General features: G+C 41.6%; 1 protein-coding gene across 1 annotated transcript; it reads left to right on the top strand.

The window, feature by feature from the left end:
- Positions 1-854: 854 nt before the first annotated feature.
- Positions 855-20974, top strand: col2a1a (collagen, type II, alpha 1a; the record flags this gene model as incomplete). Its single annotated transcript, XM_083895143.1, has 54 exons — positions 855-948; positions 2638-2844; positions 3856-3872; positions 3996-4028; positions 4676-4708; positions 4832-4885; positions 5159-5251; positions 5663-5740; positions 6088-6132; positions 6255-6308; positions 6694-6747; positions 7064-7117; positions 7239-7292; positions 7381-7434; positions 7528-7572; positions 7699-7752; positions 7922-7966; positions 8075-8128; positions 8287-8385; positions 8858-8902; positions 9013-9111; positions 9209-9262; positions 9342-9449; positions 9549-9602; positions 9929-10027; positions 10131-10184; positions 10798-10896; positions 11023-11076; positions 11167-11220; positions 11317-11370; positions 11458-11511; positions 12116-12160; positions 12292-12390; positions 13859-13966; positions 14089-14142; positions 14233-14286; positions 14410-14463; positions 14961-15014; positions 15116-15223; positions 15355-15408; positions 15874-15927; positions 16045-16206; positions 16360-16467; positions 17050-17157; positions 17270-17323; positions 17434-17541; positions 17620-17673; positions 17805-17912; positions 18824-18877; positions 19399-19506; positions 19597-19885; positions 20218-20405; positions 20498-20740; positions 20828-20974. The coding sequence occupies 54 exons, from the start codon at positions 855-857 to the stop codon at positions 20972-20974; spliced, it is 4464 nt and encodes a 1487-aa protein (XP_083751269.1).
- Positions 20975-22878: the final 1904 nt, after the last annotated feature.

Raw genomic sequence — 22878 nt, 5'->3', positions numbered from 1 at the left:
TATTTTGGTGACTTATCTCTTGAAAATGACCGAGTTAACGATGCAAAATATTGTTAGGTGTTGCAGAAATGATGGTAAAAATGGTCAGAATCATTAGATTATGAACACATTTGCTCTGGTCATGACCTATAGTATATTGTGCAGTGGGTAGTGAACATTCTTGTTCTGGGCAACCTGGAACAAGAATTAAGAAATTAATAAAGTTATTTTATCTTATCTATCTTATCATTTGTTTTTAGGCTTCCTCATTACAAATCTGCATTAAATGACATGTAGGTGAATGATAAGAAAGTCCATGATTGGTCCTTTCCAAGTTCTTTTTAACATTTCCTCTGGGATTTTTCTAATCCACTGGCATGATTTCATGTGGTTCAGTCAGAGCTTGGCCTTTGCCCTGCTGGACGTAGCTCACGCTCTACTAAAGTTAAAGTGAAGGTGCATCTTGACCACGCAGGGCCAGGGCCAAGCAGGTCAAGAGAGGAAGGGAAGGGAAGGAAGGAAGGAAGGAAGGAAGGAGGGCCCTGAGATGCTGCTGAATTGAGGGGAGGGAGATGAGGTTCAGGTTTCAGCTTTACAGGGGGTCAGGGGGAAGGACCGGTATTTTGGAATATACGAAGATCCATACAAGGCACAGTGGACATAAAACCGCGGTGCTTGCCCTGACGCGGTGGGTGCAGAGTGCCAGCTGGGGCCCCGGGTTGGATTCCACTTAGATTTTGGAGGGTTTTGACTGCAATAGGTGCCATATAAGTCTCTGGGAAGAAAACACTTTTTTACACCACTGCCTGAACGCCTGGTCTCCACCGTCCATTTCACTTCTTCACCCTGAGCTACTGCATGTCTAATATTTAGACATGTTCAGCTTTGTGGATTCAAGGACTGTTCTGCTACTTGTAGCATCCCAAGTTGTTTTACTATCCGTGGTCAGATGTCAGGAAGAGGACGACCGTAAGTTGCAAAGTTTTTTCCTTTTTCATTGAAAAAAAGAAAATTGAAAATGTTACCCTAATGACATAGTTGTTTGTTGACTTCTCTATGTGATGTTTCAGAAGAACTGTGGGAAATAAGTCCAGGAAAAGTGGCAGAAAATGAGATATATAATGTTAAGCTCAATTATTTACTTTTCCTGATGATGATGTGAATCTTAATTGACAAGCAGGTCTTCAATGGTCTGTCTGTGACAGCGAGTGCCAAGTGTTTGGTAGGAAAGGTGAGGCTGTCAAGGCACACCTGTGTGAGATGGTGGACCAGGTGAACCACAGTGTCCACACAGTGTCTCTCCTGTTAGGCTCTCCTGTCGTGGTTGCAATGATGTATTTCACAAAGAGATCTGCTAAAAGAAGACCTCTGAGGATGCTTTTGGCTGCATCTTCATCTTAAAGAAATAGGTCGTCAATTGACAAATGAGTATTTTCTAGGGCAAATTTCTGGAAGGGCAAATTAAAATGTTAAAATCTTTCTCTTTTTTAAAAAAAAAAACAAAGATGTGTAAAACGGACTTGATCACAGGGTTTGGCTGGAGCAGGGTTTCCACGATGTGAAGTGACAGGGTCAGACAGTGTTTGACCTCAGACTAGCAGGCTCAAAGGGTCAACAGATGATAGACAGTGTGGATGTTTTTATAGCACTTTCCTGCTTTCCTCCCTAGCATTACTCAGCTTTTTTTTATGCTGGAATACAAAGCAGAGACTTCAGATGCAGAAACTCTATATTTCTATTCAGGAATGAAACACTCACGTGACATGTATGTGCCAAGCACCACATTCACAAACACATTTAAGAAAAACAAATAGCAGCAGTTTGTTGGCCCAGGCCCTAAGCTCGCACACTTTAAACAACACGTCCATTCTTAACTCCCCGATGTGTTTGCAGTGGCGCTCGACACAGCTATGGGACCCAGATGGAGAAATTTAGACGGACCCCTCACTATTTACTTAAGTCAGCAGCTTGTCAATTGGGCACAGTATCCCTGTAAGAGAGGGTTCATTCATTCAAGCAGCCGAGCAGGCCTGCAGGTTAGATTACTCAGTCAGCAACTACAACCGCTCACTGTGGCACTTGTTGACTTTTATGCTACTGTTAAATTCTCCCAGTAATAATAATAATAATAATATTAAGACTGAACACAGAAAATGTTTGAGAAACATTATAACAAATCAAATGAATTAAGTTAGTTATAGGAAATTGTCTTTTTCTTCTTATCTCACACATATATATTATATTTAAACTTTTTGGATTATAGTTGCAGTTTATGGATGATGCTGCTCACATGACCTAAAACCTCACATCGTCACAGTCATTATGTCTAATTCCTATTTCATATTTTTTTTTATAAACTTGGTGTTACTTTCAAAAAAAGTTTTAATTTGCCTCAGCATAACTTTGATTTCTCTCCGTCATCCTTGTACATCCCTCACCTTCACTCATTAACCCCTCCTTCTCTACTGCCAAAACCCCTCCCACTTCCTTGCCCCGCCCCCTTTGACTCTCATACACCCTCTTATCGCTACTCTCTCTGACACCAACACACACTACAACTACAATACCTTTTCTATCTATAATTCCATCCTTCCCACTGCTCTTGCTCCTTCTCCGTTCCACCTGCTACGCCCCCACTCCCCCTGCTGGCCACCACAGAGGAGGCAGGCGCCTGCATCCAGGACGGCCAGCAGTATAATGATAAGGATGTGTGGAAGCCAGAGCCGTGTCGCATCTGTGTGTGTGACAGCGGAGCGGTTCTGTGCGATGAGATAATCTGCGAGGAGATCAAAGAGTGTGCCAACCCTATCATCCCATCTGGAGAATGCTGTCCCATCTGCCCCGCTGATGCCAGTGCGCACATTGGTTGTAATTTATTTATTCATACACCCATAAATAAATTACTCTTATAGCTTGCAATATCTCTTTGTCCTGGCACACGCTTTTTGAATGGGGAACTGCCACAGGGTGCAAAACATTCTGCCTGATCAGGGCTTTTGCTTTGAAAATAGAGTGCAGCTGGGATTGATATTGAAATATTACAGCTATAGCTATTTGGCGTTCGCATTAACGAGCTGTTTCTCAGCCTGCACGTCTCTAATTCAAAGTCAATCTCTCTACATGCTTGGTTTATGTAGAGACCAGATTATCAGGATTAAATCGCCTCCAGGATGGATCCTGACATGTGTGGTTCTCACCTAAACCAGTAGAGAGGCTTATGACTTTAGATGAAGCCTTTGTTCATTCTAAGGCAGAATCTGTCCATTTATTTGCCAAAAGAAGGATATAATCAGCTGATTTCAATCAAAAACAAACGTTTATGCACGAGGCCTTTCAGACTGTATTGATGAAACTGTCGTGGGTTAAAGGCCACGTGGTGTCTTCTGAAATATTCCACCTCATTACTCAGATGAGTTATCTACACAATGGCCGTCACTCACAGCAGCCAATCATCATCATCAAACATTGAGTTTGAAATCACATCAAACTCATTCCATCAAATTTGGACCAAAAAAAACACAACGTTTTACGAATACAATCTACTTTCAAAGGAAAAGCTGACTGGCACTGACTGGCATTCTTTACTCAACCGGCTAAGCTGACTTTGTACTGACAGTGTGTGTTAACATGATTTAATCTCAAATGCACTCCTCTCTCTTAGCTTGCTTCTGCTTCATCGCTCATTATTAATATGATCTGGATGGGTTTGGTGCGTGGTGTTTGATCACTTTAGCATCGTTAGCTTTCATAGCAGGTTCTCCTTTCCTGAAGAATCTCAGGTTTTTTTTTGTTTGTTTTTTTTTAAATCTGACTTTTAATTAACTTGTGTTGTTTCTTTTTCACCGTCGTCGTCGTCAACCCGTCTGCGATAATCAGAGTCGCTCGGTGCTAAGGTGAGACTTCACACAACGCAAGTAATGCTGTGTATGAATATGAATGATTTCCTGTGTCAGCATAGTGTGTGAGTGATTGATTGATTCAGGCCACTGACGTCACTTCTTTCTTTTATCAACCAGGGCCAGAAAGGTGAACCAGGAGAGATTGCAGATGTAAGTATGAATGCAGTACAGGACAAAACAAAGCAAAGGAATAAGTGAATTCCGTAGAATTACGTCACTAAGTGGAAAGCTTTTTGCACAAACTCGTGACAAGTTTGGGTAATGGCTTTTGTTAGACAACGGCAAAAGCAAACAATCCCTTTTTTCTTTTTGTTAGACACAATTTCTGAATCGTTCAAGAAAGTTTGCTTTCTGTTCCTTTTTGAGCTCTTTAAAAAGCTCCAACACTGTTGCACATTCCTTCCGAATAATAGAAGTGATAATAAAAAGTGCACTTATTTCCCTTTTGTTGAATTAAGTGGGTTTTTTTTTTTTACAAGACGAAGAGTTATTCAGGAAAAACCAGCAGAAATACAAGTTCAAAACTCCTGAGCGCTAATGTCTGACAAACAAGAGGTTTGACTCAAATGAGGACAAACCCTTTCGCATTCCTGAGACATAACGAACCCGCTCAAATCGGCTTTAATCCACTCAGCAACTTTGTCACAAAGACACATGTCGGGAGGCGAAAAACAAAGCCAGTAACAGAGCAGAGGTTAAGACGAGGTGATGTCTTTGTGAAAGTCTACCTTTTGATGTGTGGACACAAGTGGACAAAACATGAAAAATCTTAACTTTTTGTTGTTATCTTTGTGCAGGTTGTAGGACCAAAAGGACCACCTGGCCCTATGGTAAAAAAAACAAAACAAACACCTATATAAATGATGCATGTATTCAAGCAACATCAATATAGTTGTTGCTCTTTTTTTTTAGTCATTCTGTGAATCTTAACGAGACTTTTGTTGTTTTTTTAGGGCCCATCGGGTGAGCAGGGACCACGTGGAGAAGCTGGTGCTAAGGGCGATAAGGTATGAACATATTTAGCAACAGCAGTTCTGACGATCACTGAAGTCACGTGATCGGTTACAGATAGTGTGTCTGAAAATGTCTTGTTGGATTAGTAATAATGATAGGAAGCAGCTAGTAGATGTTGTGTATTCCCACATACACAACAAAGTCAACACCAAGGACTTGCCAGCTAACATAAATAAATCCAAAAGATGATCTCTGACCTGCACACATCTTCAGTCCTCTCAGGTGACTTTTACACACGGAAAACAACCTTGTCTCTTTTTCCCTAGGGAAATGCTGGACCTCGAGGAAGAGATGGTGAGCCTGGCGTACCTGGAAACCCTGGCCCAGCTGGACCACCCGGACCACCAGGACTCGGAGGGGTCAGTGTCGCAAAAGCAGTGCTGTCACAAAGGCGTAAAAACGAGAAAATGTGACAGTTTGAGTTCCGTCCACAGCACAATGCACAGTACAGTGTGGGCAAAAATGACAGAAATATAAAGCTGTACTAAAAATATCTCCTACTTAGACGTCCACAGCTCAAAAAGGTTGCTTAATATCAAATCAAAGATGTTTTGTTTTTTCTATTGCTACATCCTCAGTCCTTATCCCTTCAGCAGGGTGAGGAAAAACTACCAAAAAAAAGGAAGAAAAACTTAAAGGAACAAACAAAAAAACATGTATGACTAATTAATCAGAAATGCAGATGTAGGCAAACTTCGTCCTCGTGTTTTATTTGATGTTTCTTCAGTATTAACAATATAAATTGACAGAGTTATTTTATGGTTTTACAGAACTTTGCTGCTCAGATGGCCGGAGGTTTTGACGAGAAGTCTGGAGGCGCTCAGATGGGTGTGATGCAGGGACCAATGGTGGGTTTGTATGGACAGTTCACCTGTCGCAGTAACCAAACACCACCATTGACATTAACCTGGGTCATGAAGTTGTGTATATCAATGCAATGCTGCCACCTAGTGGCTAAATAGCTTCACTTGAACCCCCCCAAAAAAGAGGCTGGTTTCATTATGTTGTATTTGCTGGTAAACACAAAACCCATCATTTTACATAAGAACAGAAACTGACAGTGCAAAACTGAGTTGAGATTTTCATCTCAGTAGCTTTAATTCTGCCGTCTGCTCAAACCACTCAGTTTGTCACAATGGTGGCAACAAATAATCAAATACTATTAAAAATGCTCACCTGTATGTCTCATCTGCAGGGTCCTATGGGTCCCCGTGGTCCCCCCGGACCTTCTGGAGCTCCTGTAAGTACAATAATTACAGTTCTTCTGTATACTCAAAATAACTAATACAAGCATGTTAAGTATAATGAAGACGTGTTAGGATGATTCTTCTCATGCTTGGCATTGTCATTGTGTGTTTACAGGGACCACAGGGTTTCCAAGGTAACCCCGGAGAGGCTGGAGAGCCTGGTCCAGGAGTAAGTATTACAAACGACACATCCTTGTACCAAATAGATGTAATACAGGCAGTCAATAGTGTTTATGAACCACATATTTAAGTGTACAGCAGCCATTCATTTATATTTATATTTTGAAAGGTCTCGGGCAAATCATACGTATAAATATTCAAATTAATGAGGAGTGGGTTCCATTTAGTCTCCTCAGTTTCAGGGTGCATGCTGTTTCGCTGTCCTTACAGGCATAAACTGAACAGAGACATTGTAAATGTGACTTGTAACACTCACTGTTATGAATAATATTGAATATTTAGGTCCATCTCTGTGTATTATCTGGTTGCATAGATGCTAGCACCTCTTTGATTTGATGTGACTTTATCAACTCACTAACCTCTCTTTACAACAGGGACCAATGGGACCTCGTGGACCATCCGGACCTTCTGGAAAAGCAGGAAGTGATGTAAGTGTCAAGGAGGCTTCTTCTAAAATATGAAACACAGCACATTGATAAATGGCATCGTACGCTACATCAAGGTCAAAGAAAACCACAATGTTTACGTTCACTGTTTCTCACCATTTAACGAACATCACACCGACTTCAATCTTTTCTCTGATTTAGATGAATTGTATTAATACTATGTGCCACCAAAGGGCGCTGTCTATCTCCTAACAACACTGAGGAAAACTATGATAGCACAGAATATAATCTGCTAGAACGTCACATATTAGTAAAGTGGTGTCATGCAGTCATAGTTAATATCCCTGTTTGCTTGTAGGGCGAGTCTGGTAACCCTGGCAAAGCTGGAGAGCGTGGACCTGCAGGACCTCAGGTGAGTCCAATATCAATTCATCAATATTTCATCATGTCATACTCAATTTATAAAATGATCTCAGTCTGGTATTACATATATAGCAAAATCAAGGAATATGTTTTGTTTGTTTTTATCTCAGGGAGCTCGTGGATTCCCTGGAACTCCTGGACTTCCTGGAATTAAAGGACATAGAGTGAGTGTTTTTTAAAGAGAATAAATGACTTGTTCTTTACCTCTGATGACATGCGAGTTCTGATGATTTTACTCCTTTGCCTCTCTAGGGTCACCCCGGTCTGGATGGAGCTAAGGGAGAAAATGGTGCAGCAGGAGCCAAGGTATGAATAACTACATCACCTGCACTGATGTTATCTGGATTCGCTATTGTTTTCAATATTTAACAAACTAAGGTGATCTGATCTCTCCAATAGGGCGAGTCTGGTGCCTCTGGAGAGAACGGTGCCTCTGGACCCATGGTGAGTTTGTGGTGGTGCCAGATTATTCTATTCAGAGCATTAAAAACGATGGCAGATTTACTTCTGTAACGCCGCTCAGATTACGTTCCACACATCTCCCTATAATGTATTGTCCTTGTGTCAAAGGGCCCACGTGGTCTGCCTGGTGAGAGAGGACGTCCTGGAGCTGCTGGAGCTGCAGTGAGTCATCATTCCATATCTGTTACAATCCACTGAGCAGAAACACTCCATATAGATGTTTCCACTGTGGTGTCAGTTACAATTCTTTATAAGATCATTTCACGGTCTCTTTATTGTGATGATCGTGATGCACACACACACCTGACTGTCCTGTCTTTGTCCACTTCAGGGTGCCCGTGGTAACGATGGCTTGCCTGGTCCTGCTGGTCCACCTGTACGTATCAGTCTAAAACACTTGCTTCATGTTACTTTACTGGGGAAAAAAAAGTGATGTATTGATCAGACATGAAAACTAAAGTGAAGTTTTGTGTTTTGCCTACAGGGGCCTGTTGGTCCTGCTGGAGCACCTGGTTTCCCAGGATCCCCAGGAGCCAAGGTATGTCCATCATCTATGGGTTTAATTTCAGTGTAAAATAAAGCTTAGTATAACAAACTACTCACGTGTAGTGTTGTTGACAGGCAACAGGCAACATTTACTGGTTAGTGAAATTAATATTTTCACCTGATAATGATAAACTTTCTTTGTCTTGTCAGGGAGAGGCTGGTCCTACTGGTGTCCGTGGATCTGAGGGCCCGCAGGGACCACGCGGAGAGGGCGGTACCCCAGGATCTCCTGGACCTGCTGGAGCATCGGTTTGTTTTTCACTGCTGATCATTTATATACACTACCGTTCAAAAGTTTGGGGTCACCTATACAATTTAATTATGTTTTCAATTAAAAGTCACACTTTTATTCATCAAAAGAGTTGCAAAATGAATAGAAAATATAGTGAAGACATTTACATAAGATTAGAAATAATGATTTTTATTCAATAGAACCAGCAAAACTGTTTTCAGCTGTGCTAACATCATTGCACAAGGGTTTTCTAATCATCAATAGTCTTCTAACATGATTAGCAAACACAATGTACCATTAGAACAGTGTAAATGGGCCTCTATACACCTATGTACATATCTCATTAAAAACCAGACGTTTGCAGCTCGAATAGTCGTTTACCACATGTCTAAGTGACCCCAAACTTTTGAATGGTAGCATACATTAATTCTTTTACATTTCAACAATTTGCAGATTCTCTGATTTATTGTTGATTCCATTTCTGTACAGGGAAACCCTGGTACCGATGGTATCCCTGGAGCTAAGGGATCTGCAGTAAGTTTCCTCTAAAAAAAAAAACTAATTTACCCCTCTCTTGCTTCATGATTTATGATATTAATATTTCATACACTATACTTAATAGTTTACTTGACTCTTTCATAAAGGGTGCTTCAGGTATTGCTGGTGCTCCTGGATTCCCCGGCCCTCGTGGCCCTCCAGGACCACAGGGAGCTACAGGAACTCTGGGGCCAAAGGGGCAGTCTGTGAGTCACTTGTGATCATCTAAAAAACACTGGTACCTATTGATACTTGTTACATGTATGTATTCATGCGGGATGTCTTCTTTGTTGCCATGCTTAGGGAGACCCCGGTATTCCTGGATTCAAGGGTGAAGCCGGACCCAAGGGAGAGCTTGTGAGTTGCTCGGTTTTTGATTCAGTTTAGAATTAGATTACAGAACAGACTTACCGAGGAATCTGTAAACATTTTCCAGGGCCCCGCTGGTCCTCAAGGTCCCCCTGGCCCTTCAGGTGAGGAAGGAAAGAGAGGAGCCAGAGGAGAGCCAGGAACTGCTGGACCACTTGGACCTCCAGGAGAGAGAGTAAGTAATCAACATATATATCGTAATATGATGTTATTAAACTTGCCGTTTGTTGCTCCAACTCATCAAAATTGTGTTTTTGTTTGTGATTTCTTTTAGGGAGCTCCTGGTAACCGAGGTTTCCCTGGTCAGGATGGTCTTGCTGGTGCTAAGGTGGGTTCCGAGTACAGCCCCAATCCCTAATCCATGTGTATTTAACAATTTTTGAAAATCCATAAAAGACATAAAGCAGAAGCAAATTTCACATTAGATGTGGACATGGCCAACAAAAGGGCAACAAAACAAAAGTTAAAGGCAACATCTCATACTATATCATGCAGTGAAGAGGCTTTCCTCATTTGTGGAGAAACTAATCGGCTGACCTGAGAGAGTGCAAAAGTACATGTGGCTGAGAAACCAGCTGCCATATTCCTGCCACACTGACAGAAACCGACTTGAAACTTAAAAAAAATGACTTACCTCTGTCTCGTTTTCTCCAGGGCGCCCCTGGTGATCGTGGTGTTCCTGGAGCTGGTGGACCTAAAGGTGCTGGTGGAGACCCAGGACGCCCAGGAGAGGCCGGTCTCCCTGGAGCCAGAGTGAGTCCAGCGTCTTCACACGGCTCCAGAATCTGACAATGAATGAGGCTGGTTTGATATGACTGACTGACTTTGTGTGTATGTGTGTGTGTGCCTGTCATAGGGTCTCACCGGTCGCCCTGGAGATGCTGGTCCTCAAGGCAAAGTTGGACCTTCTGTAAGTATAATGCTTAGATATGCGTGTCTAGTTTCACTGGGAATTTATACACGTCTATATGGTATACTGCCAAGCTCTAAGTTTGAATCTTTTCAAATATAAGAAAATGCAAGTTTCAAATAATCCAAGTTATATCGGAAAAATTCATAAATTAAGCAATTTGCTGATTTCATACTGTATAATATGATTGTGTCACAATGTGATGCATTTAAACTTTAAAAATAGAGTAACAATACAGATCACTAGTACACTTTTACGATATATAGGATATGTATTGTGTGATTTTTATGGCTTATTGTTTGATGCCAGAACCTGGAAAACGAGAAAAGTTTCATTAAAGTTCCTTAGATAGAGGAGTTTGGCGAGAAAAGCTGCAGCAGCAGCAGCAGCTGACAGATTTAAAATGGATTATGACAAAACTCATGTATACAGGGGGATTATACGCTGAAATCACCAAACAACAACACTGGATTCATCAATGTAAACCTACTAAAAAACGACTGAAGTGAATTATTACTAAGTACAATGCATTACCATACACAAAGGCTGTGTTTCAGTGATAGATTTGCAGATTTTTTGCAGAAAGATGATTTTCACCTTGTGCTGTTGACAGGGTGCGTCTGGTGAGGACGGTCGCCCCGGCCCACCTGGTCCTCTGGGAGCGCGCGGACAACCTGGAGTGATGGGATTCCCTGGACCAAAGGGAGCCAATGTACGTGTGTTAGTGTTTTTCTTCACAGCGTGTTAATACAGGATATTGAAACCTACTCTAAATACATGATTGTGTAGTATTTAAGTGACTTTCAGCAGGTCATTTAATATGATCTCTCTTCAACAGGGTGAACCAGGAAAGCCAGGAGAGAAGGGTCTTGTTGGTCGTACTGGACTCAGAGTAAGTACAGTATCTCCGTAAATACATCTAAATGGATCCATCTCCGTCTGTATCCCATTTGTCATAGTTACTAAACTTCTCTCTGAACAGGGTCTGTCTGGAAAAGATGGTGAGACTGGTGCTGCTGGACCTCATGGCCCTGCTGTGAGTATTTTTTACTTTTTTACTATGACAGATTTGACAGTTTTCCCTCGTCTCTGTTCCCGACTGATCACACGTGTTTGGATTTCGTCATAACAGGGACCTGCCGGAGAGAGAGGAGAGCAAGGTCAGCCTGGTCCTCCTGGCTTCCAGGTGAGTTTATTTCCCTCGTATAACCTCGGAGTAATGTTAACTTTAATTACAGCGATCGTGATCAAAACAATCACTCTACTGTTTTAGGGTCTGCCTGGACCATCTGGTGCCCCAGGAGAGAACGGAAAACCTGGAGACCAGGTGAGCGTTTATCCGGTTGAAATGTTGTCGTGTCACATAGAGCAGCTATTACAAACCACAGGTCGTCTAAACTGAGCAGCAGTTCCATGAAAAATGATAATACTTGGTATATTTGGCTGAGGTATGGAACCACAAAGACAGGAATAAATATAAAGGGAGTAAAAAAACAAACAAACAAAAAAATTACAAATCTCCTACTATTAGTGCTCAAACACAATTTTTCCAAAACACTACCATAAGTCAGTCAATAACAGAGACTGGTAGGACTATGGGAGATGTTATTTCCTATTTAAAATAATATTAGGTGTAATAATGCTATATCATGCTCTTGTTGTAATTTATATGGTGAACTGGGTCATGATAGATTGCCATCTTTTAAAAGTGGGTCCCCGTATAAAACGTTTGAGGTAATTTTACGGCCCAATCTCAGGATTTTTTTAATCCTTTTTCTTTTTTAACCGTGGAAAAGAAAGTGTCATTTCTTTTGTGCACATAGACAATAATAACATCAACCTCAACATTAATTGTCTTGGCTTATTACACCTGTAGTTTTACTCCTAATTATGCATACTTGGACCAATCTGCATCTGTTTTCTCTCTGCAGGGTGTTCCTGGAGAGGGTGGAGCTCCTGGTGCTGGTGGAGCGAGAGTGAGTGTCCACATGTTTGTGTCTGTATTTAAGATATGACATGAATGTATTTCTAAAATTTACAGTCCCACATCACATATCACTTCCCTTTTTTCCTTGAACTGACCCAGTGTCTCTTCGTTCCCTAACAGGGTGAACGTGGTTTCCCTGGCGAGAGAGGCGGCGCTGGATCCCAGGGACTTCAGGGACCCCGTGGACTTCCTGGAACAGCTGGAAGTGATGGACCCAAGGTCAGTGGGTCACAGTGAAGCAGATTAAAAGTGTTAAAATGTATTGCTCAACATCGGCGAGTAGCAGCAGGCTGGCCTTATCTCACATTCAGCATGTTCACAGTGTGCAGGTGCAGCATGAAAGGTTTTCTGCCCAGTCGACAGGAATAACTACATTCATCATCATAAAAGTACAAAAAAAAAAAAAAAAAAAAAAAGGTGAACTTGTCCCAGTTCGTGAAAGGCTGAAATTTAAATTACGCGTGAAAGTGATTACAGAATAATAAAGAATAATTCATTTTTTTTTTTGCATTTTTTTTGCGTTGGGATATTCCCAAGGTTTCTTTGACGACAATATCACAGAGAACACTGTAGAGGTTTTAGACATATGGGCAGTTTGAGACAGATGTATGCTAACTGTTTGCGGTTTTTATGCTAAGCTAAACAGACAAGCACGTATCCCACGATTACACAATATTTCACTTAATTCGTTAGGAAAACAAATATTTGCTACTTTTTCCCTCATCACAACTATTATCAAATTATGTCTTTTCGACAAGATGCTTTTGGTATTATATAACAAACAAGTGACACATTTTGAACTGAGGAATTGTTGAGGAAAAGTTAACCCACTGATGCGAGGGTTAGTGGGTTAGGGTTGGTACGCTGGTTATTTGTAGCGCTGCTCTTTTCGTTTAATAAACAGACCGCTCCAGTTCGACTGTAGGAGCGCTAACGGCGCTAACGCAGCTAACGGGAGCTAACCGGTAAATGGTGCATGGACTCCAGTGTCACGGCACGCAAACATGACGTCGCACACGTCTTTTTCCAATCAGTCGTCATGGAAATGCGCCAATGCGTTAACCTAGTGCCCAGCACTAATTAATAATAACTCAACTTGATGATACTTGTTGTTTCAGCAGTTGTTAAACTAATGCAATTTTGCTTTTCAAACTTGCAATATCTTGCCAAGCAGGAACACACGTCCAGATTACTTCAACTAGCAGTAAGTTAATATATTTAAAATAGATTAATTTCAAATCCTGTGTCCTATAGTTTTTAAATAAATTCAACTAAGATGTTTTCCTTATCTGTACAACTAATTTATTCAAAATATGACATTTATGTGAGCATGAACAATGATACACTTAATTAAGTTAAATTAATTTTGACCACTCAGACAAAATTCACAGTCAAGACAACGCATAACTAAGTTAAAGTACCTTTTACACCTTAAGAAATTGTGTTTAATGTCCAAGAGTTGTCATTATCATTAGTGGGGTTGTCATATTTTACAGAGTAAAACGTCATCTTGGTCTATTCAAAGCAAGTATTTTAAAAATCAAATGCAAATATTGAAGTTTTCTATTAAAGCTGCACCCCTGCAGGACAAAACACATGAGTGCACCTGCCCTTAAACACTAAAAAGGTTCAGGAAAAAAAAAAGTAAGAAACTGGACTTACAGGTGACCTCTTGTTTGTCATTCAGGGAGCCATTGGACCAGCTGGTGCTCTTGGATCTCAGGGACCACCCGGCCTGCAGGGTATGCCTGGAGAGAGAGGAGCTGGTGGAATCCCTGGAGCAAAGGGAGACAGAGTGAGTGGAAGAAGTCACTGTAACTGACTCGTATTGTAATATCGTGAAGGGAAATTTACCCAAATATTACTTATTATAGTTTCATGTATGAATAACATGCATTGTCTGTTTTTGTCCAAAAGGGTGACAATGGACAGAAAGGACTTGAGGGTGCTCCTGGAAAAGATGGCTCTAGAGTAAGTTCAAAATATCGTATTGGGCATTTCTGTGGCCCGATCTCTGCTCTTTTGAACACGTTTAATCAGTCATGGTTGCTTTGTTCTCAGGGTTTGACCGGTCCCATTGGTCCTCCTGGCCCATCTGGACCCAACGGTGCCAAGGTGAGAATGGCAACATGACTGGGCTGGATTTTCAACTAAGTTTGAATAAACTGGAGTCGAAATTGCTTAAATTTTTTTTAGTTTGCTGATTATTTTTCTGACTAACTGTTTCTCTCAATCCAGGGAGAGACTGGACCTGGTGGACCATTGGGAGCTCCTGGTTCCCGCGGTGCTCCTGTAAGTATCTTTGTGTGTGCGTGAGAGATGATATAAAAAAATATGTAAAGCAACACATTCTGATGCTTCTGAACAGTAACACAGTAAAATGTAGTGAAATATGTAACAATATGGTAATAGGTATAATGTGATTACCTATTAACATGGCATTACTGTTATATTTCCACTATTTTTACTGTTTATTTAGACTATTACCGTGTTGTTAGTGTACTGTGATGTGTTACCACAATAGTATATAGAGCATCACATAGAGTAAGATGACAATTCACAATGACAATTATATATAATTCCTACCACAAAGGAGTTTATACATTTTCTGGTCAAAAAACAAGTTACATACTTATATACAAGCCTGTAGTGAGTGAGTGTGGCTTGTTTTCCTTAACAATGTCAGAACCTTTTTATCATTTAAAAGAAGAATAAAACTATTAATCAATCAAAGAAAAATAAATAAATAAAGATTACTTTATTCAACATCTGTTTTCCATCTCCTTAAGGGTGATCGTGGTGAGGTCGGTCCTCCAGGACCTGCTGGCTTTGCTGGACCTCCTGTAAGTAAATTTAACACAATGAATTAATAAAAATATGTATTTTTTTATTTTTTATTATTTCAATTAATTGACAATATCACTGTTGTGTTTTCAATACCAAGGGTGCAGATGGTCAGCCTGGTGCAAAGGGAGAGCTCGGTGAGGGCGGACAGAAGGGAGAGGGTGGTTCCCCTGGACCTCAGGGACCATCTGGAGCTCCTGGACCTGTGGTGGGTTTTTTACCTCAAAGCTCACATTTATACTCGTTATATAATAATGTCATCATTCGCAAGCTAATACAATAAGTAACTACATAAGAAATCATATAGAAATATGAATAACTGTGGCGTCTCTTTTTCAGGGACCTACTGGTGTGTCTGGACCCAAAGGAGCTCGTGGTGCTCAGGGAGCTCCTGTAAGTGGAATCTAATTCATATTTAAATCATATCTTTAATATTGTTATGTCTTGGCCGTATTTAATTAATTTGATGAACAAACCATTGCACAATATATCAGTCTTATGTGACAGAAGCTGACATTTTTGTGTTTTTTGACTCACTGATGAATCTTCTAAAGACACAGATTTCCACAGTGTTACTGTGTGAACTAACATTACGCTATAAACTGTCATACGAGGCTTGGTTTTTTTGGGCCTGTGACATTTTTTTCTGAAATTGAATTATGTTTATTGTGCTTATTTTACCTGTTCATCAAGTATTTTATTGACAAATGTCTTTGTAACAACAGCCCCAAATTGAAGAGTGCTCAAAGAAATGACCTGATAAACACCCTATCCTATCAATACCTTATGAATAATGACACGGCAAGGATGGAAGGATGATTGTTTGTTGTAACTAAACCCTTTTTCTTTTTTTGACAGGGTGCCACTGGATTCCCTGGTGCTGCTGGCAGAGTTGGAACTCCTGGCCCTAATGTAATTTCACACACATTTCAAGAAGACATTCAGAAGTGTATCTAGTCAGTCTGAAATAAATCGGGCCTGTGTATTTTAGCTCGTACTTACGGAAATTCTTTTGTCTACCTGTTTTAGGGTAATCCTGGCCCCGTTGGACCCTCTGGTCCTAGCGGTAAAGACGGACCAAAGGGTGTCCGCGGTGACGCCGGACCCTCAGGTAGATCAGGAGATCCTGGGCTTCGTGGACCTGCTGGCCAACAAGGAGAGAAGGGAGAGCCTGGAGAGGATGGACCATCTGTGAGTTTAAATTAGCACGAGCCAACAAACCAAATAACCTGAATGAAAATGGCACTCTACTAACATGAGAAAAAGGAATTGTACACTGAATTTAGTCTGCTGCAGGGAATAGGAACATTTCATGACTTTGTCCTCTCTTTCCTGACTCTGTAGGGTGCTGATGGACCTTCAGGACCTCAGGGTCTGGCTGGATCCCGTGGTATTGTAGGTTTGCCCGGTCAGCGTGGAGAGAGAGGCTTCGCTGGTCTCCCTGGACCTTCTGTAAGTGCCTACATGACTACTTTATGTATATTATTTAAGCTTTAGCTTCCATTTAAGCTGCTTAATTTGGTCAAAAGTTTACAGGTTCAGTCAACCATATAATAATCTTACTGTCAAGACTTATTTTATTGAGTAGTGTACTTACATCAGCCAAAACCTTTCCAGGACTCTTTGAATCCATAGACCCATGTTAAGGGGCCGTTTCATTTCCGTCACCTTTTAATGATGTTATCTGTTTTACCACCTATGAAACGTCAGAGCACAGAATCAAATATTCAGTGTTACTAGTTAGCAAGTGTTTTTGTTTTTTCATTGTATTGTGTGTAATTTTTACTAATGGATTACAACACCATTCTTGCCATTTGCTGCACATTCTGCTGCTGAAACACAAACACACAGGGCAACCACACGAGTAAACAAGACAGTAAACCCCATGCTCCCATTCCTGAAGTCATCACTCTTAGGTCTTTTGTCATCGTTTTGAATGAGAAACTCCCTAGCAGCAGCAGCAGCAAATTACACACTGTGCATTTAAATGTCATTGGAGATTAAAATATGACATGAGCACCTGTTTGTGTTTAGGGAGAACCTGGTAAACAGGGAGCTTCAGGCTCTGGTGGTGAACGTGGACCTCCTGGACCAGTGGGACCCCCTGGACTTACAGGACCTGCTGGAGATACTGGTAGAGAGGTCAGTATTTATCCTTACTTATGTCTGGATATGAGTAATTAATCAACATGTAAATGTAAAACCAATTTGTTCTTGAGCTATAACCTAGAATGCATCCATTTGTGTATCTCAGGGAACTCCTGGATCAGATGGACCTCATGGTAGGGACGGAGCTGTTGGTGTCAAGGTGAGAGACTTCAGTCTCACATAAAAGTCTTGAATTACAGTTTAGCTGATCAGCAACTACTGTCAGTGTCTGCTGTTATCCTGACTCATCATTCTTGTATTCCCCTGCAGGGAGAGCGAGGTAACACCGGTCCTGCTGGTGCCCCTGGAGCTCCTGGTGCCCCCGGTGCCCCTGGATCTGTCGGACCCCTCGGAAAGCAGGGAGACAGAGGAGAAGCTGTAAGTACCATGTGAGACTGTAAGGAAATAGTGTTGAGACACACATAAGAACCAAGTAACTTTTGCTTCTTTCTTTAGGGTGCTCAAGGACCTGCAGGACCTTCTGGACCCGCTGGTGCAAGAGGAATGGCTGTAAGTCTCCCTAACTAAAACTTCAAAAATCATAACCTTTTTTTCTTTAGATTCTAATTTCATTTAGGTCTTTAAAAAGTGCTCCAAATATGCAGTCATTAATATTCCTACATGACAAATGTTTACTCCAGGGACCCCAAGGACCACGTGGAGATAAGGGAGAGGCTGGTGAGGCTGGAGAGAGAGGACAAAAGGGTCACCGTGGATTCACTGGTCTGCAGGGTCTTCCTGGACCCCCTGTAAGTAATCGGAATATGGAAAATGTTTTTGGTATTAAATATTAGGGAGATACTCTCATTAGCATCAGTGAGACAATCAGTATGAAGTATGCTTGTTTGACCAGTATCTAACAGAGCATGTGACTGGTTGTATCAGGAAGGTGTGCAGGAAGTTATGACCAGAGACACAGCTCATAGAAGACAGGGCTTAACATGTGTGAGAGAGTGTGTGTGTCGCGTTATGAGAGACTGGTACTTGTTTTATGAAGCAATGTACACTACCGTTCGAAAATTTGGGGTCACCTATACTATTAGTTTGTGTTTTCCATTAAAAATCATACTTTTATTCATCAAAAGAGTTGCAAAATGAATAGAAAATATAATTAATAATTTTGCCCTTTCGTTTAAGAACCGGCAAAACTGTTTTCAGCTGTGCTAACATCATTGCACAAGGGTTTTCAAGGGTTTTCTAATCATCCAATAGTCTTGAAACACGATTAGCAAACACAATGTGCCATTAGAACACAGGAAATGGGCCTCTATACACCTATGTACATATTCCATTAAAAACCAGATGTGTGCAGCTAGAATAGTAGTTTACCACAGTAACAATCTGTAGAGTGTATTTCTGATTCATTTAAAAATATAAAAAAATATAAGGACATTTCTAAGGGACCCCAAACTTTTGAACGATAGAGTATCCCGACAAGATCTAAAGTGACATGGATTAAATATGAGAGCAGAGAGTTGGTCTGTGTTTGACTGCAAGAAGACTACCTGGCCATCGTTGTACCTTAATGTGTAATAACTGGTTTTACAGAACTGGTATCAAAGTCCAAATGTCAATATTATATAGTATATCAATACCCCGCCCTATCCCTACAGCAGCATTTTCATCCATTTTTTCTTTCATCTAATTATTTCTTTAACAGGGTTCATCTGGAGACTCTGGAAGTTCTGGACCTGCAGGACCAAGCGGTGCTAAGGTAAGAGAACTGAGAGAGAGAAATAGAGGAACTTTATATTTCTGTACTGCAGCTTTGTCACCCAAGATATGCAACTGTAATGTAGGGCATAGGTTAAGCTTTTTTGTAATTCTCCAATCAACTGACAGAGATGTGGACAGGAAAGGCTACGTGCTGTGGTTACCAACTGGAGTGAAGAGATGAGCGACTGATGGCATTTTTTAATTACTCTGTGCAGGGAAAAGAGGCATGGCACATTTAGCTTTGTGTAAAAACCTGAGAAATGAGAAATGAACTTCACTATCACCCCTAGATTAACTGAGCACTGTGCATGATAAGAAATATGAAGGGAAATGTCACATATAATCTTCAAGAATAATAAGACCAATGGGTCTGGAGGCGATTGGACAAAATTGCTGCAGAATTCAAATTAGTTGAATTAAAATACAGCAGACTTAAAAGTATTGTTTTGCACTTTGCACCGAAGGCTGAAGTTGAGTAAATGAAATAATAATTCATATTCACACTCACTGTGTCTGTAGGGACCATCTGGACCAAATGGACCTGCTGGCAAAGATGGATCTAATGGACAACCTGGCCCTATTGGACCTCCTGGACCTCGTGGACGCTCTGGAGAATCTGGTCCTGCTGTATGTAACTTGGCATTAAAAATTCCAAAAAAAAAGCTTCTATACGGTATTACCATATAAGTAATTTTACACACTCTTGCTTTCCGTCAGGGTCCTCCAGGTAACGCCGGACCCCCTGGTCCTCCTGGTCCCCCTGGCCCCGGCATTGACATGTCTGCCTTCGCTGGTCTGGGTCAGACAGAGAAGTCCTCCGATCCTCTCAGGTACATGAGGGCCGATGAGGCCTCCAGCTCCCTGAGGCAGCACGACGTTGAGGTCGACTCAACCCTCAAGTCCCTGAACAGCCAGATTGAGAACCTTCGCAGCCCTGACGGCACTCAGAAGAACCCTGCTCGCTCCTGCAGAGACCTGAAACTATGCCACCCTGAGTGGAGGAGCGGTAAAGTGTTATTTACTTATTTTTTGGTGGGGGTTCTTTACTAATTTTGCCCATGAAAGCACAAGTATATGTAGGTGAGGTTCCACAGGGCTGAGTGCTAAGCTTCCTTAAATTCATGACAGAATTATGATCTATTAGAACCTTGTGCCACAGATAGGACTCAAAACCCTATTGCATCCAAAAATTCCCAGACACAGCTCTGTGTTTTGGAATGAGCTATCCAACAATCTAACCAATTTGCAAGGTTAAAACAAAGTTTACCAGAGCTGTGGAAGTTAAATTCAGTTTCCAAGCTCCATTCCTTATTAACCCACCTCCTCTCGCGTCTCCAGGCGACTACTGGGTCGACCCCAACATTGGCAGCACAGCTGATGCCATCAAGGTATTCTGCAACATGGAGACTGGAGAGACCTGCGTCTACCCGAGCATCACCAAGGTCCCCAAGAAGAACTGGTGGTCCAGCAAGAGCAAGGACCGCAAACACATCTGGTTCGGAGAGACCATGCGTGGAGGATTCCAAGTGAGTGCATTACTTGTGTCTATGTCTTTCTATGAACCGTCAACATGACAAAGCTGCAGATGTAATTGCTCACCCGTTATCTGCTCCTACAGTTCAGCTACGCTCAGGAAGGCCCACTTGCCAACACCGCCAGCATCCAGCTGACCTTCTTGAGGCTTCTATCCACTGAGGCATCCCAGAACATCACTTACCACTGCAAGAACAGCATCGCCTACATGGACCAGACCACAGGCAACCTGAAGAAGGCTTTGCATCTGCAGGGATCCAATGATGTGGAGATCCGCGCAGAGGGCAACAGTCGCTTCACATACAGCGTGTTGGAGGATGGCTGCAAGGTGAGAGCAGGCAGCTGCAACACAAGAGCCAGAAACATGATCATTGTAGTGTACGACTGTTGTTAAAACATGTGTTCACTCCAACAGAAACATACAGGCCAGTGGGGCAAGACCGTCTTTGAGTACAAAACACAGAAGACCTCCCGTCTGCCAATCGTGGACATTGCTCCTATGGACATCGGAGGAGCGGATCAGGAGTTCGGAGTGGATGTAGGCGCTGTCTGCTTCTTGTAAAGTGGAGAATCACAATGGCCCCCCCAAATAACAGGAAATAAATAAAACTCAACCATGAAACATTACACATAATTCCATAATAAAGAAGACTGGAAATTATTAAAAAAAAAAAAAAAAAATTGATACTTTTTTCTCTCACAACGAAGTGCTCTCCATGATGTACTCCCTGGATGTTAGCACTGAAGGGCACCGGCAATACCTGTACACCACACTAGCATTCTCCGTCAACCCGCTTCCTGAGATCCAGTCATGTTTCCCATGGCCCACTGTTGACGGGAGAACCAGGAGGAAGAGGGACCAAAGCGAACAAGTTATGGAGAACAGAAACATGACTTGATGTCACTTATTTATTGTCTCACCTAAAATGGGCAGTTGAGTTGAGGTAGGACTGGACGGGTTCACTTTGTAAAGTACGACAAAAAAAAGCTCCCTTTCCACTACAGAACAGCCGCACAACCTCTGTCCCAGTCCTACTCCAGCTCCCACCCTGTTTCCCTTCTGACACACAAACACGGCATTTTGAATCAGTGTAGACCAAAAAACAATATCTATATATTCTCAGTAAGTAAAATCAAATCCAGGTGCTCTAGGCCTGTCCATCGAGAGCAGGAGCAAAAACCTTTACTGTGTATTATAAATCCTTGGTTCTATTGTTGTAAAGGTCTGTGTTTATAAACAACCAGATGGTTTTTTTATATATATATATTTCCACAGTAGGTGTGTACATGTGTCTATATGCACACCAACACATTTTGGAAAGTGAGGTTACATTTGGGATGTATGTTTCAGTGTCCTGTACCCCTTGACTGCCCATCAGAGGAAGGCCCAGGTCTCATCCAAATAAAAAAAGAACTTTTTTTTGCCGTTTTTTTGCCGTCATCCAGATTGTTTAAAGCTACCTCACGCTGACAAACAAAAGTGAAAATGTTGAGTTTAAATCTGAGCTGACCAAAACATTAGCTTGTAGGTGGATCTGGGGCTTGAACGGCCATCTTTGCTTTGGGTTGCTCTCTGTTCAGAAGGTGCTATGAGTTCTGTAACACCCCCCCCCCCCTCCTCCTCCCTCTAAAACCCCAGTTCCCACTAGCCTCACACCACACACTCACACTCCACCCTGGAGGAGAAACACAGTCAGGTTAAGACAGGGAGTGACGGCCTCCTCTGGAGTCCAGATCCACAAAGCTGAAAACAGGACTCTGAGGACGGTCACTAAACAAATGCAGCCAGGGTGGGTTGTCTCTGTGTGTGTGAGGGTGTGTACATTTTTTTTGTTTTTGATTAATTAATTTTATTACGACCATTTTTGTTTTTATTTTGTTACACTTCACGTTGCTGTAAATTGGAAAATAAAAGGAATTGAGAATGAAGTTGATTTTGTGAGAATTGAATAAAAACAGAAATGGCGTGGGGATGTAATCCCTTGTCTCAACAGAACCGTTCATGTGTGCTCATGTTTTTTTCTGTCATTTCTTGAGGTCAGTTACCCTTGACTGTGAGTGCGTTGTCTACATGTGAGCGCTTGTGTGTCTGTGTGTGTAAAAGTTTGACTGTGACGCAAGAGTGTATTTTTCATAGTCTCAGAAACTAATACAAAAGGAACTAAAGTACTGTGTTGGTTCTGCGGTGTCAGGGTTGGTCTGTTTGTTTGTACTAATAGGCATAAATAAAGAAAATCTTTTTGGACTTGAATCGAGCAGTGAATTGATACATCATGACAGCTGCATCCCTACTTGTTGGTATAGTGGTCTGCCTCCTCCTCTCCAGTCTGTCCTGAGAAATGAAAGCTTGACATTAGTGCTTTTAATTACATATTTTAACGACTAAAATCTATTAGGGGTCAAAATATGCATTTTAATGGACAAAAGATGGACGTTTGTCTAATGAAAACAAAATGTCAAAATTGT

The sequence above is a fragment of the Microchirus variegatus genome, assembly GCF_963457635.1.
Source record: "Microchirus variegatus genome assembly, chromosome: 9".
NCBI lineage: Eukaryota > Metazoa > Chordata > Actinopteri > Pleuronectiformes > Soleidae > Microchirus > Microchirus variegatus.
The sequence above is the reverse complement of the archived record's forward strand: the minus strand, read 5'-3'. Positions and strand labels throughout refer to the sequence as shown.